The sequence below is a fragment of the Pelmatolapia mariae genome, linkage group LG10_11, assembly GCF_036321145.2.
Source record: "Pelmatolapia mariae isolate MD_Pm_ZW linkage group LG10_11, Pm_UMD_F_2, whole genome shotgun sequence".
NCBI classification, from domain to species: domain Eukaryota; kingdom Metazoa; phylum Chordata; class Actinopteri; order Cichliformes; family Cichlidae; genus Pelmatolapia; species Pelmatolapia mariae.
In genome coordinates this window covers 14,310,477-14,330,791 of record NC_086236.1, presented here as the reverse complement: position 1 = coordinate 14,330,791, position 20,315 = coordinate 14,310,477, and the positions used below count along the sequence as shown (strand labels likewise).

Below are 20,315 nucleotides of genomic sequence, written 5' to 3'. Positions count from 1 at the left end.
ACTGATAAATAAGACTCAAAATTTGGATAAAACTGTGTTAACGTGCAACGCTGGTATTCTGGAAATTAAAATTGTGTTTTCACACTTACAGGAGTGTGTTACCAAAACTGCAGGATGTGCTGCACCACTGCTGAGACAGAGAAGTACCATCATGAACAGTAATAATAGTACAATAGTACAACTACAAGGGACTAAATGGGTTGTGTGATCTCCCACTGAATACGTGTTTTCATGTACAAGCTACCTGTACCAAGTATTTGACCCCTTCCTGATTTCTAAGTCACACTTAAATGACTTTGATAATAAAAGAATAATAATAATAGAGGTTAATCTGAGTGAATACAAAAAATCCTGGCCATATGTGAAAAAGTAATTGCCCTCTCTTGTTAAATCATGAATTAATTGCATAGCTGAGTTCAATGTCATGAGCCATGTCCAGCTCTGCTTATTGCCAGACCTGTTGAATCAAGAAATCCCTTAAATAGGCTGAAAGAGCAACAGATCGTAATATGATTTAAAGAAACAAAGTCACCGACTTCCATTACTCTGGAAAGGGTTTCAAAGCCAGTTCTAAGGCTTTGGGACTCTATAGTGAAAGCCTTTATCCACAAAAGGAGAAAACTTGGAACAGTGAACACCTTCCCAAGACAGCCTACCGAAATTTATCAAGTCATGTAAAGAACTGCAGGCCTCACTTGCCTCAGTTAAGGTCAGTGTTCTTAGTTTAATGTAAGAAAGAGACTGGGCAAAAATGGCATACATGGAAGAGATCCAAGGCAAAAGCCACTGCTGACCAAAAAAGAACACAAAGGCTCGTCTCACATGTGCTAATAAACATCCCGATGATCCCAGAGACTTTTGGAAACTGACCAGACAGACGCTGAACATTCTGTTATGTTGTGAGTCCCGTAGATTCTGGCATAAAACTAACAGAAAAAGGAACATCATAGCAACACTCAAACATGGTGGTAGTGTGATGGTGTGAGCCTGCTTTGCTGCTTCAGGACCTGGAAGACTTGTTGCAAGTGATGAAACCATTAATTCCACTCTCTACCAGAAACTCCTGAAGGACAATGTCTGATCATCAGTTCGTGCCCTGATGCTAAAGTTCACTTGGGTTATGCAGCAGGACAGTCCACCTCGGAATGGTTCTTTGATTGTTGAAACATCTTCTGATAAGCATCTCTACAGCATTTTGTGGCGTTACACTTAATAGCTGTCATATTTATTTCTTCAAATGTAAAAAAAAGAGGAAAAGTCAAGGCATCACCAAAGCCACACTGGTTTATGTGCTGGGTAACTAAAATAGCTTTAGCAGCCTTTCATGAAAATCTGATATTTGCTAAGATATTTAATTTTGGCCACCTACCTGACTTTCACTGCTATCACAAACACTTCACTGCAGGCTATGCCAAAAAAGTGCACAATCATACTACTAACATAAAGAAATAAAAGGCCGCTCATGCACAATGATAATAATGCAAGCTGCAATTGCTCAATTGCTTTTTTCTCAGTCTTCATATCACATCTGCATTATTTATACACATTTACATCCAGTGTTAGTAATAAGAGTTTTCTGTTCATAAATTTAAGGTTTCCCAAAGAGTATTTAGACCTGTCTAATCAGAGATGGTGCCACTTTGTTCAGGGGATATCTACGAGCTGGCTGATAGCTAACAGCTGTGTAAATGAGGCAACGTTGATTGATGGCCACTTCATTAGGTAATATGAAATAAGGGAGTGAGATTTAGAGGAGGGGAAAGAGTAATGAAGCAAAATAAAGCGCTGGTGTGTTTGAGCCTAGGGGCCGCGAGCATGTTATTGTGAAATGAGTTGGAGAATGGGAAAGTTGAGCCAAAATTGAGACATTAGTTACAACTATAGCAAGCCTGACGTCTGGTGTTACTGCGCAGAAAGCCTTGGGGCACCAGCGCCTCAGGGGTCCAATCAAATGCACAGTATTCAGTACACCTACTGCGGCCTTCAACTGTTAGATAAGAGGCTTCTACAGCCAACTGACAGCTTTGTTATTCAGATAGTGGAGCCAGTTTGTGTGCGCAGCAGTTTCTGGCTTTGTCTCAAAGTGACGGAGAGCCGCTCAGAGGCAGCACAATTAGCCTCAAGGACACTGAGACATTGTTCTTGTTCTTTTTTTTCCTCTCCATCCAGCTCTCCTCTGCTCTGTCATTTGTACTCTATTCCCTGCCCTGTCTTCTGTGCATTAGTATACAGGAAACGCACAAAAACAGTAGGGACACTTTGTCTTTTTAGTAATTGCATTGGTGAAGTGCATGCAACCTGGTAAAAGCACTTCTTTTGTTGTTCATTTACACCAGGGCCACAAAAAGCACCACAGAGGAATCAAAACTAGCAAGAGGGGACTGTGCAAATATAGCCTCCAGACAATGTTAAGAACTGCTTATACATGTGCATGCAGCCAGACACTACTGCAGAAGTGCGACTTGCAATGCAAACTGTGTTTTTTATGTTTGAGTGTGCGTGGGTTGATATCTTCATCAAGAGAAGCTCAGCTGTAATTCCTGTTACTAAGGAAATCCCATCTGCTTTCTCCTCCCACGTGTTTTGAACGTGGACCTCCTACAACACAACTGGAAGTCAGAAAGCAAACCAGAGTTTTGAAGACTCTGTGTTTGGACTACAGCTCCAAACCTGTTTACTTGAGGAGTGCAAAATTGACACTACTGGGACAGTTTTTTGTTTCTTTTGTTTTGCTCTAGCTGCCAGCAGAAAGCAGCAAGACAGCTTAGTAAGCGGTAACAGGTGTCTGATATGAGCTTTCCAAATCCAAGGTTTAATTCAGCGCCAAAATAAGAGCGCTAACATTGTTGCCTTAGAATATAATTTTTGAACAGTTGACTGATGTGCTGTCATCTCATACACTGTCTAATATCAGCCTGCACTCTTGACCCCAACCAGTCACGGCAGATGGCTGTCCCTCCGTGAGCCTGGTTCTGCTGGAGGTTTCTTCCTGTTAAAAGGGAGTTTTTCCTTCCCACTGTCACCAAAGTGCTTGCTCATAGTGAGTCATATCATTGTTGGGTTTTTCTCTGTATGTATTATTGTAGGATCTACCCTACAATGTAAAGCGCATTGAGGCGACTGTTGTTGTGATTTGGCGCTGTATAAATAAAATTGAACTGAACTGAATTTTCTAACCCTTAAACCTGCTGCTAGTTAGAAAGATGTGGTCTTGTCCAAACATCCTATGACAATTATGCCTTTTACAGAGAAAACATAACTTGGGGTGGGGGGGTGACCTCTTTGTCATATCTTTATACAGGAATAGGAATTGTTTGTAGAGGAAGCGCTAAGCACAATATTATAATGTTATTACCATAAGATTTGTTACTTTATGACCAAGAAAATGTCTCTGTCAAAATATCTCAGAAGAGCTTCTGAATTTTGTGTTTTACACTGACCAGCCACAACATTAAAACTACCTGTCTAATATTGAGTAGGTCTTCCTTATGCCTTTAAACAGCTCAGATCTGGTAAGGCATGGGCACTGGATATTGGGCAATAAATGGTCCTGGGTCCTTTACTTTGGGTCCTTTGAGTTTTCCTTCTGGGGGCGGCTGCTGCTGCTGGAGAGTGACGTTGCCATGAGGGGAGTGCTTACATCCCATTTATGCTTCAGTGGGAAATCTATGCCGTAACGTAAAACATAACCTGCTCACACCTCCTGAGAAATGTAACTGCATGATGCTTCAACGCAGCCCCCAACTACTGTGATTGGCCTGTTCAGCACAGTTGATTCCTCATGTGCATTTCTGACTACCTTTTTGCCACAGTTTTTGAATTTATCAGTGAGAGAATAACAATCATCAGCCCAGTATAAGTAATATAAACAACAGCATTAATATTGGGACTCACAAATGTCTGTAGATTCCTGGAGGGAGATTGCTGAAACTATCAGAATGGATGTGAGGAACTGAACAAAGACGTGGAAAAAAACACAAAGGACAAATATCTTTACCCCTAAAAGAAAAAGAAAACTGACCACAACAAACAGTAGGGACCCGGCATTTTATTTTTGTCTGCTGGTTGGCACCACGTATGACGCATCAGGACATGACCACACGGTAATGAACATGTAATGCACCTGCGCAAACATAAACAACGTCGACCACTTACAGAGGTTACATTGTAGACTCTACAAAGATTCCCCACAGAAGTCTGAATCAGGCCTGCAGCAATATTGAAGGGGGTGCTACGTGTCCTGTTAATATGCAGATGAATTTCAGGACCAAAGACAGGTACAACACTGCATTGTAATTAGATGATCAATGATATTCACGCCATCTGTCAGCTGTTTGCTCATGCGGCCAAAGGACTGATGAACTTTTGCTATGTCAAGGCATCACCACTCCTCCTACAGCGTTGATCGTATTTTAGTGAAGTGACATTAATTTAATAGCATTGATCCTCGACTTTTCAAGTCTCCTTGACTTCTTTAATTCTCATTAGTTTGTGCAACAAAACCAACCACTAGTAAGAAAACACAACTTTCTTTCTGCACGCTACATTGTAGCTGAATACTTTGAATTCAGCTACAATGTTACTGACCTTCTGGTTTCAATTGGTTTTAATTTTGAAGGCAGTGGGAAACAAACAGAATATTAGTAAATGAAGAATGTTTCCTACTGGCTATTGCACATTTTTTCTAGACAAAATTTTTCATAATGTACATTACAGTCTACTGAATGTGGATATGTTTTGATACAGATTATTAACTAAGGATGATTCTGCACTTTGGCCCATTGTTTATTAAGCCAACATGTTTCCTCCGTCACCTTTTTTTTGCACTTGACCTGAATGAACTGATTATCTCAGGTGAAACCTCCTGCCATTTAATGCAGTTTGTAAGACCTTTGTGGCAAGACGCTAAACGTAAATTAACCTTTCCCTTCCACGGTAATACCCATCAATCCTTCACTGCCTTCAGCATCTTTGAGTATTTAACTGCTTTAATTTAGACTCTTCTTCTTCTTCCAGGTGGTGGTGAAAACTCGCACGGAGTACCAGACAGAGAAGAAACGGCTGAAGGTGCCCAAAGTGGAGGAGTTCACCATCAGTTTTACTGATGGAGTGTCTGAGAGACTTAAGGTAAGAATTTATATAATAGAAACTCACAGCGTGCTTAATTATCTTCGGGGTCTGTGATGCAGAAATAACAATTCTAATAATGGGTGTCCTGTGGGTTCTTTATCATCGCAGCTATAATTGCATGGAGAATATTGATTCATCTAACATGTTCCCCTTTGGCCTACCCAAATGAAATTCATGTGACCAGTTTGAACTGCTCGTTACATTTAGAAATGCAGCTGCAGTTGTAGTGTAAATACTCAGGAGGTAGACAAACAAATGAATGAATCTGGGTTATGATCAGCTCATGCAGACATGAGACTCCTGCTCTTTCAACAATCTTTCTCACTCACTGGCATGCAAACTCACAGTCTTCCCCGGTGACTGAAATAACAAGTTAGGTTCTATAAGCCAAAGTTTAAAAAGAAATTGTGTATATCGTGCAACAAGCTATACAGGCTTCATACAGTACATTAACATGAAATTGATTTAGCCACAGCTGCATCCGTGCTATCCACAACACTCAGGATAGTCATTTATTTCTTGCTTGCATAGCTGTAACTCTGCCTACCAACCACTACAAAAACACACAGATGTTCCAGGACAATAAAGTAACAGGTAACAGGATGCAATTCCTGTTCTGTCATTAATCTTTGCCAATACTGGTATTTGGTGAATTTGCGTTTATTATTATATTTGCAAAATACCACAGTTTTTGTCTTGGTCATATCATTTTATTTAGTTGTATTTATCCGCGACACCTTAAAGGCCGGTCCGTGAAAATATTGTCGGACATTAAAGCGGTCCGTGGCGCAAAAAAGGTTGGGGACCGCTGCTTTAAAGTATTCGTATGTAATTTATTGTCTTTGCAGAGTAGGCACTTCTGGATTATTTTTGGATAAGTGTCTCTTCCTGCAGGGCATTGCACCACCAAACCAAACTAAGGGATGTTTACAGACACTCTAATTGTGGAATAATTATAAACTTAGCACAAAAATTAAGGACATTTGTGTTTGGTTGATTATTTCTTATATCTTATACTGCTGGAAAGTCTCTTTATTCCCCCTTAAATGGTGCCACATTTATCAGGAAAATGTATTTGTAGGTTGAGCAGCAGAGTAGAGTGCGTGGGTTGTGTCCATGAAAATCTTCTCTGCCGATGCCAGACAGCTTATTCTGCTACTGACTAGAGCAGGGCAATATGGCCAAAAATATTTATCACGATATATATTTGAAAATTTGCAATAATGATATAATTGACGCGAGACAAAATACTTTACAACGCCTCAACTTTATTAGTGCAAAAAAACCCCCATCAATGTATTTTCACTTAAACAAGCAGCTGTTTTTTATGTGCATTAAAGCTATATAAAAATTTAACAGTGCAAATGCAAATTCCTTGCTGACAGTTTAACCAAAAGGCATTTCCAGTGGAAATTGGCCAACATATCCTGAGCATAACCATGTATAATATCCACAAAACTTAAAAAGAGGTTATACACACACAATACGGTAATATTATGTTGAAGCACGTTACGTATCACTCCGCGAGGCTCCTGCCTACGGTAGCCATAATGCTCCGACAATCCGTTAAGCGGTGCAGCTTCGTAGCTTACCAAAGTTGTACTAAAACATTTTTGACAGATTTTTTAACCGTGTATCACATAAAATCAGTTCAACGTCAGTAAGCACAACCAGAATTCATACATAAGGCACACCGGATTATAAGGGGCACTGTCGATTTTTCATAAAATCAAAGGATTGATTTTAAGTGTGCCTTATTTTCCGAAAAACACAGTAATAACGACGGCCCGCTAGCATGCTCTACCAAAAATAGTGCTTTGTTGTGTGTCTGACGGACGAAAGCTAAACCAGTTCCTCACCACTGAAGTTGCAGCATTTTTACAAACCAATTCTGGTTCATCGGTTTCATTCAAGGATCCGCTTTCGCCCTTCTCATTCTCCGTCGCCGCCATGCTTTTTCCGCCATGTGCGTATGAAAACAAAGGCACATGCGCGTTTTACCCATATTCTATTGCGATATTTCACTTTCTTATCATTGCCTAACATTATACCGGTATTACCATGAACGGTATGATATGGCCCAGTCCTACTACTGACTCCTGTTTTAAGATGGTTGAAGAATGGGATGCCATCCCACAGCATTGTGTGACCAAGCTGGTGACCAGCATGAGCAGGATGTGCCAGGCTGTTGTGGTTGTGTTTGGTTCTTTCATGTATTCCTGAGGTCCCTGTTTGTTAAATAAATAAATAGGGAAATTACCAACATGTCTTGTTTCTTTAGACTTCGATCATCCAGTCTAGTAACGACACCAAAAAAAGTCAAAAACAGAATAAGCTATTTGGTATTGGCAGAGATGATTTACCACACTTTCATGAGTGCAGCTCACATACTCAACTCTGCTGCTCAACCCACAAATTCATTTTCCTTACACATGTGGCACCATTTAAGGGGGGATAAACAGATTTTCCAGTAGTATAAGATTTATTGTCAAGAAGCATTGTTACAAGAAAGAAGTAATCGACCAAACCCAAATTTCCTTATGTACATAAGCTTAGAATTGGAAGGCCAAAGTCTACAGTAATAGGTAGATCTTTGAAAAGATGAGAGTAAAGCTGAGAGGAGGTGGGGGACTGTATTTTCTCACTATGCTGATGTTATTATGTTGATGTCATTTTAGATTTTTTTTTCTAATGTTCCCAATGTTATATCCTAGCCAAGCCTTAAATCCAGTGCTTCTGGTCGGGGCTTTATGTCACGTTTCTGAAATATAGGTGTCAGCATTTATAACGAAAACAGACTTACTTTCCATCGCAGAGAAGATTTGCCTTCATTTACATTTATCAATAATCTAATAATCCAGACGATTTATTGAAGTTGGTAACCACTAGACAAACTGCCTGGCTGTTTGCATTTTTTCTCCCTTTAATCTATATATACCAGTGCACAGTCAGAACGTAGAAAGCACACTATTTCATACAGCAATGACATGACATATGAAATCCTCAACAAAAACAACAACGGCCTTTCAAGAAAGAAAAACAACCACATGCAAATTATTCCACCGAAAAGCAGCCCTTTGAAGGTGGAAGCTACCCGAGCTGACAGGTACAGAGGTACGATTTACCCAGTAATGCTTTACAGGTATAGATATTATATTCAATGTTAATATAACCAGCTAAGGCATAACAGTCTACAGTGCCTACACAGTGTGCATTAAAATCTAATAGGACACATTTTCTGGCAAAGTGAGGACCTTTACTTGAATATTCAAGTACAAATAATTGATAATTCTTCATCTTCGGTTTTATTGGCATTTTAATCTAAGCGAGGGAGCTGTGTGCATCTTCCACCACCACCCTTCTTTGCCACAGGGTAGAACAGGTGACTTGAGCAGCACGAGTGTGAATCACAGCGCTCCAAAATCATCCACGGGCGCTGTCTGCTCTGTTTCGCTGTCGTTAGGGGAGACCAGAGAGATCTCATGTTGTCATGGCAGCAAAGAAAACCTCCCTCCATGGCAACCCTGACAGGGAGCAAGAGAGGAGGAAAAAGTGCACGAGCAGAGGTGTGTGCATGTTTAGGTGTAGGTGAGGGTGTGTAAATGAGGTGTAATACTGGTCTGAGATGTCCTTCGAAGCAGGAGAGAAGAGAATCGGATCCTGGAAAACATGAGATATGCTGTATGTTCAGACTGTACTGAAGCTGTGAAGTTTGAGCAGAAAAATGTGTCTTTAGATTATCCCATACCACATGGGGTGAGCTCGGTGACTTGGTAGAACATCAGACATAAGTTTTGTTCATGATATCGACTGAGTGCAGCTGCCTCTGGTTTCCCTTACTAGTTCCCAAGACGCCAATTAAAGGGCTTGATGCCTTTTGTGAGTCGCGTTTTAAGTGCTTATTGGCTAAGCATGTTTAGGAGGTGGTTTGAATAAATTTTGTGTGTCAATATAGTCTATACAGGATGCCATTTTTGTTAAAATGCTCTCTGTCTACATATAGCATACAGCACATTTTAGGAATTTCATTGAGAAACACTTTAAATGTGAGACGACCAAACAGACCCATCTAAGTATCTTTCAATTACAAGTAATTACCTTCCTTAACAACTCTTTGAGGAGGGAAGTTTTTAGGGCTCTGAATACATTACAATTGAATGTTGTATAAAAAGGTTAAGGACTGTTTTTATTGCATCACTGGTAACAAAATAACGTTTTTAGCATGGTTGTCCATTGATTTTCCTACACTTACCAATTCACAGTTGCGGGTGGGGGCCTGAGCCTATCCTAGCTGCCATAGAGTGAGATCCTGGATGGGTCACCAGTCTATCACAGGACTAACACAGAGAAACAGACGATTATGGCAATTTAGATTTAGCAATCAGCCTAATTGCCTACTAAATTTGTGTTTTTGGCCTGTTGGAGGAAGCCGGAGTACTGGGCGAGAAAGCCATACAGACACAGGGGCAACATGCAAACTCTACACAGAGGGGCCCAGCCAGATGTTGGAGTCAAATCCAGAACCTTCTTGCTGTGAGGCAACAGTGTTAACCACCATACTGGACTTTTACCATATTCCAAAATCATAGTTTAACCATGGCAGACCTACAAAAATAACATCTACAGTTACATAATTATGCAACCTAGTGAAATTCCCTGAACAGCCCTGTTTTATTTTCATTTGGAATTCCTTGGAATTCTCATTCACAGCTTTCCTTGACCTTATGATATCTTTTATCAAGTACAAGGAAAAGTGTGGTTTTAATATCACACTGGGTAGGTCTTTTGCACACGTTCCAATGTGTGGCCCCTTGTCGTATAGAGGAAACTCAAAAATGTACACAGTGAGATTGTTGCTCCTCTGAGCTGGCCAGAATGCTGCGGCAGACTCTACAGTCATCCCTGGCTTACCACACTACGTCAGCTTTTGTTAGCTAGATATGCGTTTCAGTCAGTGGGATTTTTATGGGATGTCGGGTAGTTTTGGGTGCTCAACTGAACCGACTCGCTTTGTTTGACTGACAGAGCCGATTCTGCAGCCGGGCACACATGCATATATGCAGAACAGAGTGCTGCACGCTGTGCAGTGCAGAGCAAACATTTCTAGATGAAAAGCTTGCACATCTCTTCCCTCTTCAAAGCTCTGCAGATTTTGTTGATGGATGAAGAGCTCAGAGTGTAAAATGCTCTCTAATCTGTCCCCCCCCCCACCGCCTTGTTTCTGCTTACCACTCACCATCCTGCTCCTGCTTCTTTATTTCCTCTCCTTGCCTCTTTCTGCTCGCAGCACTGATTTTGTTTTCTGGGTGGATTTAAAAAAGCTTTTATTTATTTTAGAAATTTGAAAGTGTTACTTGCCTGGACAGTGAATGAAAGATAGTCGACCTGAAAAAGTGAGTCGAAAGAATAGTTGATTCTTTTGTTACCTAAAAAGAAAAAAAAGCATAAAATAAATTTCATTATTTTTTGTGTCATGAGCATTACAACAGATACGTTTAGTAATTACTTTATTTTCCCATTATGCTTTCTCCTTGTCTGTGTCATTCTTTCCATCCTCCTTTTTCTTAAACATCCATCACTTTAGAACGCGTTCATGTGACATTGATTCCCGTTTCCTCGCCTTCTTCCCTCCCTCCTACTCTTGTTCTGTCCCTCGCCGTCTGTCTTTTACCCTCCTCCCTCCCTCATTTTTCCTGTCTTCCTGATTACTCACAGTAGAGATGAGCTGCAGTGTATTCCCTGTAGTTGTTTTGTTCCATGAATGAACCGAGGAGGGCACCTTTCCCACCTCATTAGCTATAATGAAGACGGACAATAGGTTTCTGAATTTCACTGCATGCCCCTGCTAGGTAGAGAAGGAAGATTAAAGTTGATACTACAGTTAGAGAAAGAGCTCATCATATTTCAGTATATCCAAGTATATTCCAAAAAATAAAACATACAAAGTACAAGTAAAGTATTGGGCCACACCTTTAATTTTAGGTGTTTTAGGTATATAAAATATCAAGCACCTAGCCAGCTTCTGTCGGTGTAATGTATAGGTGGCCCAGTATACATATTTCTTCCTATAGTAAGGAAGCCAGCTCCTGTATTGTGTTATGGTATAATGGAATATATTTCGTGTTTTTTTTTAATCATTTAAACAACATCAATCATCAAGTACTAATTGATGCCGTCTTAAAGGCTACTGTGCAATCACTTTAAAGCAAGAGAAAAGTTAAAATCCTTAGTTAGTAGTGTTTTACTTTGGTTGTTGTGGATCTTTGGTCTGGCTTCCAGTTTGCCCACTTACTCCCAGAATGACTGTGGAAAATTATGACATCCAACCAGTCTGTTTAGCATATTTGTTTAAATTAGAATCCAATAATGGAAATTTTCTCAGGAAGTGATTTTGTCACAGTTCAAATTCAAATTCACACTGAATTTTATATGCATGGAATGGTAGTTTATTAAAGCCTAATGTTTTAAGATCATCTATTGTGTGAGTTATTTCTATATATTACTCTTCTTAAATGCATTTTTAAATAATTTGCACATTAGCTCCTACTATACTAATTAGGAGTTGTACATTTTATGGTAATATACTGTCTATGGAGATTAGTAGATACATAACAGCTGATCAGACACTATTACTATGGGCTGTTGTTCTTGCTATGCTTTGCAATACTATGACGAATATCTGTGCAGTACTATACCTGTCTGACTAAGATAGGCGTACAGTGGATTTAAAAGTGTAGTGAAATATCTCATCTGATGCACAGTTTTAAGTAAAAGTGATGATTGACGGGATCATACAGCCTTAGACAGGGCTTCTTTTATAGCACATGACACAGTAACATGACCACATTAACAGAGATTTGTACACAGAAACAAACGCCTGCGGTCAAGAGGGTGGTTTGCGAATTTAAAAATGTATTTACAGCGTTTTGGATTTGAATTCACCTTACAGCCCTTGCTCCAAAAGATCTATCATTCTCAGCCACAAGACTGTCTCATAAAATGATAGTACGGAGATCATCTCTGGCAGTGTGGATTGGAAGAGGGGAAAAGATTAGTCTGGCACAGCAGGGCAGGGATTGAGAGATACAGGTGTATAGATTGATGAAGGGGAGAGTTGTGTTGTCCAGCTTGGTTTCTGGCTCGCTTGTTATTCAGAAAACATGGTGTAGTTGGCCAGCTTTTTTCCTCTTTACACACACTTCAAACCCACTCACATACATCAAGTGCTGACACACTCACACACCCAGATAAATGCCAACACAAACCCGCTCGTGCGCAAGCATACACGTGCATAGACACGGATAACATGGCGGTGCCACGACTGCCAAGCCGAACACGCTCTGTGCCAGCAGAATTTAGCAGGCCCGCGCAGGTAGCAGTGGGAGAGGCAGCTATCGTCCAGAACAATTATCCAGTTATTACCTCCATTTCGCCTTCAGATAAAAGCTTTGCTGCATTCTGCCGCCTCCACAGAAGGCCTTCACTGTTTGTCAGGTTGGAAGTAATTACTGCTGTGGTTTGACGCCTTACATGGCCTCCTGTTCCACGTATTGCTCTTCCTTGTTTTGTACGGATGACTAATAGTGCACTGATTGTAGGGAGTATTTGCAGCCTTCTTTTGATTAAACACCCACATTCATGCACACGCGCACATTCGAACGCCAAACCTTAAACGCCGGACCTTTAGTACTGTTTAAGCAAAAAAAAAAAAGAAAAACAAGAGGGAGGGAGGCAGGCCAGATGCTTTTTTGTTGATTAGGGAGAAATTTTCCAAAGCACACTTAATATTGTGTAGAATCATCAAAAATATCTGCAGCACAGCTGAGGCCAGAAATTCACATACACTTGTCATGGGGATGAATTTCTTGGTCATTTGGGGCTTTTAATGATTTTTTTCATGATTGTGCAGCGTACACCTTTAAATGAATTTAAAAAACACGAGTCGGGTGCACAAATTTGAATTTATTTTCGATTGTCTCCAATCCACACAGAGTCAAACATATACACACACTCTCTTAAATATTTTAAGCGAGTAAGTCGTGCTGAAGGTTTTACAATGTCTTTTAACTTCACAAGGCCTATTAACGTCTGGTTAGTGATCACGATTGATGGATTAGAACAATGGGAAAGTCCAAGGAGGTCAGTAAAGATCTATGATGAAGAATTAAGTAATTGTCAGGTACACAGTTCCTCCCCCCACTGACACCTGAAGTAGTTAACATGACACTGAAGGACACTTTAGGAGGAACTTAAAAAAGGGCACTGACGTCTTAAACAGTTAGAAATCTTACCTTGGCCAACGTACACGTTAGCATTAGCAACTTAATTATTAGCACTTACCCGTTAGCCGCCTTAGCCACCTGTTATCATAAACCTAGCGGCTAGCGGACTGACCGCACATATAATATTGAGCTGCAACGGAGCAAATTATGGACACATGGAGAACCGGGCGGGTTCCTGGCTGTGCAGAGCCAATTACTTTTTCTACTTTTACAATAATTTATTTTTAATAATTTGTTTCTTATTTTGTTGTTGCTGCTGTTTGCTGCTCCGTTTTTCTTTATTTTAGCAAAACTATACCACACATTATCCAAAGTTCATTTTTAACATTTTCATAATGGCCTTCTGTATTAATTAAACTATTTATTTTGTTTATTTATTAGTAGGTAATAAGCTGTTTGGCATTGGCAGAGAAGAGTTGGCATGTTTTTCATGGGTGCAATTCAAATACTCTGCTGCTCACACACATTTTCTTTACAACTGTGGCAACACTTAAGGGGAAATAAACAGGCTTTCCAAAAGTATTTATTACAGAGGAGCATTGTTTTAACAAACCAAACATATATTTCCTTAGTTTCTGGGCTAAGTTTATATGATACGGATGAGTCTACTCATCCTTGCTAAGTCGGGACTCCGCTACTGGCTCCACATTTAGGCTCCAAAAACACCTCAGAATTTCAGGCTTTTTTTTAAAACATATATATAGAGGCAGACTAGGAGTTTTTGCTCTTGTCCTTTGTTTGCCTCCCTACACCAACTTCCTCTTTTTTCTCCCCTTTCCATCGTTTCATAGCTAACCAACCACTGGCACCAGTGTGCTCACACTCTCAGCAAACTCTATGCTGGGAAGTAATTTTCACCAGTTCTAACACAACCACACTCACACTTCTAACTATGCCAGTTCCCACTGGCAGAATATCACAGACACATTATTATTTCAAAACTGGCTTCTGATAAAATAAGCCAGATGTGATACCTAGATCTTTAGTAGACACACATACACACACACACCTGAAGTACTTACACTCTGTCATTGTTAAATTATGAATTGGATCATGCTGTTGTATTCACTTTGGACCTGAAATGAATGTCTGATTGTTGTATTAGGTTAATGTGAGCTGAAAAGTCAGTTATTAGTAGGGATGGGTATCGTTTAGGTTTTATCCGATACCGGTGCCAAACCGGTACTTTTGAAACGGTGCCGGTGCTTAAACGGTGCTCAAACCGGTGCTTAAAGAATGGAGAACACAGAATTGGTCCAAAAACCTCTCATGTTCAGCTGTTTTTTTTGGGGTTTTTTTGTAAAAAGATAACAATGTTAGCCTTTTCTGCAGCTATAGGGCATATATGGTATCACTCTTGGTTGGAAGCAGTGCTTAATCAATGGAAAAAACACAAACTTTGTCCAAAAACCTCTCATGTTTAGCTGTTTTTTTGTGAAAAGATAACAATGTAAGCCTTTTCTTCAGCTATAGGGCATATATGGTATCACTCTTGGCTGGAAGCAGTGCTTAAACAATGGAAAAAAACACAAACTTTGTCCAAAAATCTCTCATGTTTAACTGTTTTCCACTTTTTCTTTGGTCATTTTAGCCTTTTTGGCCAGGGTGAAGGGAGTATCTGCCATCAAACAAGAAGACAGCCGCATGTAACTACTACGGTGTTTGCTAGTTCACCTTACGTGCATTAATGTAATAACGTGGTTAGCCTACTCAACGTAAATTACACACGAACAACATTAAGCTACTCACGCAGAGAAGAACGGCTGCTGCTGCCATCATCATCCTCATCATTTCTGCTACACTGGCAGGGCTCGGGGCCAGGACTCTACTCTTCGGGTTTTTGGGGGATGTTGCTAACTCCGGGTCCGATAACAGGCACCACACCCGCAGTAGATGTGCCGGTGTGAGGTCTCACAGCAAGCTATCAAACACGGCGCATTTCTCGGCTTTAAAAAAAACCGCTATGCGTCGCCAGGTGTTTCATCGGATTCGAGGTGTTACCTCCTTTGACAGTATCACAGTACCAGCTTAAAGCACTTGTTGCAGGCTGCTGAGTTTGCATCTTTTGCTGTGAAGTACAGCCAGACTTTGACCGCTTCGCCTTGGGCATTTTTAATCTGTAGCTCTGCTCTAAAAGAACGTACGTACCTGGACCCGCCTACTATCCTCGGAAACGTAAAATGATTGGCTAGAATTGGCTCAGGAAAAAAAAAGCACCGAAATAAAGCACCGAAATGTGCGCTGCTTTTCGGTCTGGTTACTACCGTTTATGTCAGAACCGGTACCCATCCCTAGTTATTAGTGTAAAATAGTTTGGTTACCTCTTTATGTCTAACCTTTTCACAGGGGTGTACGTAAGTCTTCATACGCCACTGATCAGGTCAGTCTGCTGTCTCAAAGGCCTCAAAGTCGACTTGAGTATGAGTCAGTTGTCACTGCAAGTACTGTAGGTCCCCTGTGTCAGCTACCATATGAGAGACTGACAAACAGGCTGGACAGACAGACAACTCCACGTCTGTAAGGGAGCAGCAACGAAAGGAAGACAGCCACGTAATGGACAGACATCGCTGCCCTGTGAGTGGTATTTAGGATGATTTAGAGGTCCAGATGGCTTCCCTTGTGCTCTACTTCTAGTTTCAGTTCCCATATCAATCAGTACCTCAAGGGAAGGTATACTTCAAATGCTGTCTCCCTATCAATTTCAGCAGATATAAGTATATATATACATAAATCATCTCTCTTATTTAATCAGTATACAAGGAATCAAAATTCAAAGTGCGTGTCCTTTTTTTATCTTAAAGGTCAAGGCGAAGAATTAATCCAATTTGAGAATGCAGAAAGCAAAAGTGAATCCATCCAACTTTGACCATCCTGTCTTGTTTTTATTCAAGGCTGCAGAGGCGGCTGCATTCATACTCTGTTGTTGGACATAATAACTCAGTTGTAAGGGGATGCCAAGACGAAAAAGGATGTCTGAGGCTGATCGATGGCCAACAAGTGCATGCAGTCTGACACTAACAAATCTCTTGGCATTCATATTGCGGTTTCAGCCTGACTTGTTTAAATGTTCTGTATCAGTTGGTTTTGTTTTTTAAGTCCACCACGGTACAAAAACGGCAGGAAATCCACGAGTTCATCGCTATGAAATCTTCCGATTCAGTTTTAGATGTAAAAGTTTCTTTAGGCCTAATTGGTTGGTTAGAGATTGCCTGCGAATGCAATTAGCATCTATCTCCTTTGTTTTGATAAATGGGAAAATGTGTCAGAGTATTATAACAAAATTTGGTTGAAAATGATTCCATTGCCCCAGGAAAAGTCCTCAGTTTTTGGCGCTGATCGAGTGGTTTAAAGGATTTCTTTGTATGGCAAAAAAGATGGCATTCTTTTAAAACCATGAATCTAAATCTGCATCTGAGTGTAAAATTTAAGATTAGTAAGTCAGATTTTTAACTGCCAGTGCAAACAGCCACTAATGCCTCAGAACTATGCAAAAGCAATTAAAGGTGAGCATCAAATACATTTTTAATGTAGCAGATTTATCCCCAAAAGAGTAATTTGATGAGGATACACAGTTGTTCCTAAAGGATTTGCTCACAACCCTGGCTTCCTCTTACCGAGACCATGTTATTTTGGTGCTTAAATTAAACCACACATTTACCATAATGCCATCAGATCAGAAAATCTTTTAAATTAGCTGCAGGAATTTGTTTGAGTTCTTATCTTTCACAAGAAATGCCAGATTTTAATGTAATCTTTACAATCAGGAATACAAGGCCTGTAAGACTCCTCCAGCGATCGCATTTCTGCTGCCTCTTAACTTCTCAGTGGCAGCTGATCGAGTTCACGGGCTGCCAATTTCTGCACATTGTGCAGCGTTAAAAACTTAAAAAAGATTAAATTGGAGAAAAAGCCAGGCTTTGATGTTTCCATGTTGGGGAGGCGAAAAAAAAATCAAGTGGAGGAAAAAAGTGAGTGGCCAGTGTGCTCCCTGTCCTCAGCCTGAGTCGTCCTCCTGGCTGCTGGTGTTCTGACAAGCTGAGCCATGGGAGCAATTAGGAGACAGACAGACTGCGGATGACTAGTCTGACCCTCCACTTTATACTTCTCTGTTGCTTCCTCTCACTTTAACATCTGTCCTCCAAATCGATCCACCTCTTACTTCCTTATGTTTTCCTCGTGGTGTTTTCAGACTACAGACACCAGTGGTATCACTCTTATTGCATCATCGCTGTAGGACACACAGGACTGTAAACTACAAGTGAGGAAGTAATTATTTGCTATTATTCTCTGGTAAAATATTTCTTAAGATAAGATAAGCAGAGCTCTGTGTAATAACAAAATTATTATAGTATGGGAGATATATAATAAAAATCCTACTGCTACTACAGCTCATAGATTTATATACTGCTGCTGAAAAATTAGGGCAGTGACTTTTTACAAGAGATGTAGAGAATTCAATTTAGGTTTATTTATGCAGCACTAAATTGTAACAGCAGTCACCTTAAGGCACACTATATATCGCCAGGTAAAGACCTACAGTATTCTGGAGAAAACCCTTAAAGTCAAACTGTTGTCTATGAGCAAGCATTTTGTGATGTGGGAAGGAAAAACTCCCTTTTAAAAGGAAGAAACCAGGCTCATCGATGGGAAGCCATCTGCTGTGACCGGTGTGTGGGATGAGGGGAAGGAGAAAAGAAAATAGAGAACATAGAGATGGAAACAAAACACTATGGGAGAGAGTTTCACTGTGATGCAAAGCATTGAAAGAGAAAGTAAGCAAGTACTTTAGGAAAGTAATCTCTAATAGAAGATAGAAATTTACATACAAAAACAAGAATGGGCTAATGACTTGTAATTGACAGCTAGTTAGCTAATCAGCATGCAGTTTCATACCACAGATAATCCTCGATTTTGAAATCAGGTAGATGTAATTTTGATTCAGTATGGCCCAAAATGTGGGTCTGAGACCATGAACTCAGCAGGAAAATGTTTACATAGGACAAAACAGAAATGTGTGAGTAATGTTTAAGCCACTTCTGCACTGGCTTCATTTTTCCTTTCTCAGAAGCTACGTCCACGTTTGATATTGTTATACTCAACAATACAAATAAAGTAATATATACTCAACTCCATTTTCGGTACTAAGGGGGGCAATAAATTGCAAAAAAAATTAAGAGGCAATATTTGCTTGCTCATAGGGGGTTTTGTGATTGTCGGGGTTTTTTCACCTTGACGTGACTGTTAATAAATAGAATTGATCATAATGCTGATTATCTTTCATGCCTAGCACCACGTTACCATTTGATTTAAAGCCATAGCTACTAACCACTACCTTAACCTTATCAGGCTGTTAACGCGGCTTTTGTGTAATTTAAGCATATTTAATTTTCATACCAGACTTGAACGACTCTACAACTTTGTGTCATGGCTGAACGGGTCGCCCTCAATGTTTTCTGCTTCTGTTGGGGTCCCGTCAGTGCACAGGTAAAGCATGTAAATCACACCCAAAGATCTCAAATAAATGACTACAATTAAAACTGTTTGAGCTTACTGTATGAAATCCCAAACTAAATCAAAATTAATATTTATTTTTTTAAATGGGTGAACATTTTCCAAAGATAAAAAATCCCAGGACATGTGGATACATTTTACTTTCACTGTGTTACACGTACACACAAACGCGTTCATGCACACACATCCGTGCGCATGCTGAACAAATGCAGGAACATAAAACGTACCCAGGAGACTGAGAGCTGGGGATACATTAGAGTAATGGACCTTGTCTTGCGAGGTAAACAGCTGTTTAGAGGTGCACTGTGTGTTAGCAGGCAGGTCCCATCATTAATAATATCTCCTCTCCTGCAGCATCTTCATCTAGCAGAGTAGGAGCTGATTAGCAAACCTAATCGAGAATTTCAGTCTCCTCAGGGATTTACTACGGATTCATGATTAGCATTTAAGTGTTTTTGTGTGTTCATATTATTGAGGATGCATTCAGATTTGTTATCATTACTGATTAGTGGCTCTCTTTCCGGTGGACTGTAGACTCACATTTTAGGGAAAACAGGTTTCTGGACTTTTATTCAGTTGTTTTTTACGTTGTGGGTTTGGTTTTTTTTGGCCTCTTTCACCCTTTCTGTCCATTTTTATTTCTGTCTTTTCTTTTTATTCTAACCCACCTGCTATTTGATTTGGACTCTATACTCTAAGAACCTTCTCCTCCATGTAACATCTCTAACTAATACGCAGTGCATACAGGCAAAACCTTTGAAGTTTTGTCTCCATAGAGACCTCGCCTAATTGGGATGCATTATCATAATTAGCACTCATCTCCCGCTGAACATGCACTGTCACACTCGCTACTGAGCTTGTGGATTCTGAGTGAGAAAATTTTGATGCTCTCTAATGACACATCTTACAGCAAACAGACGAGGAGGTGAAAAATTAACAATGACATTGTCTATAGACACACATCCAAAAAGAATAACAGATTAGTCCTGAGAAAGGGCTTTATCATCACTAAAGTTAGCTTGCTATAGTCCTAAATGTCCCATTTAAACACCAGTCTGTAAAGACTTTGTGCTTGTCTCCATAAAAATGGGCTGTGGACACTGCTACGTTATCTTTTAGTGAGCAGAACATAAGTCTTCCAACACAGCATGAGAGCTGTTGGATCCTTTGAGATTACATCAGAAATCTTTGATTATTATGAGTGGAAATGACTAATATGCAAGTGTATCCTGTGGTTTAACATGATTAAAAGATGAAAATTTCAAACTGTGATGACTACAATCTGCATAAAGCAGTTGTTACACATGTGATGTTCTTTTCATGGGCGAGGAGGGGGGGTTAGGATTTTAAAAGACTGCTAGTCTGTGCTTGGCTTGTGTACTTTCCTTTCAG

The 20,315-nt window shown here is 40.1% G+C and overlaps 1 protein-coding gene across 2 annotated transcripts in view; it reads left to right on the top strand.

Annotated features, from left to right (window-relative positions):
• The window catches only part of nsg2 (neuronal vesicle trafficking associated 2), a 49,493-nt gene that overhangs the window by 9,740 nt on the left and 19,438 nt on the right, over nt 1–20,315 (top strand). For both annotated transcript variants that reach the window (XM_063487299.1, XM_063487298.1), the window contains exon 3: nt 5,017–5,127. In XM_063487299.1, the coding sequence (XP_063343369.1) occupies nt 5,017–5,127 (111 nt within the window). The remainder of the gene's footprint in view (nt 1–5,016; nt 5,128–20,315) is intronic.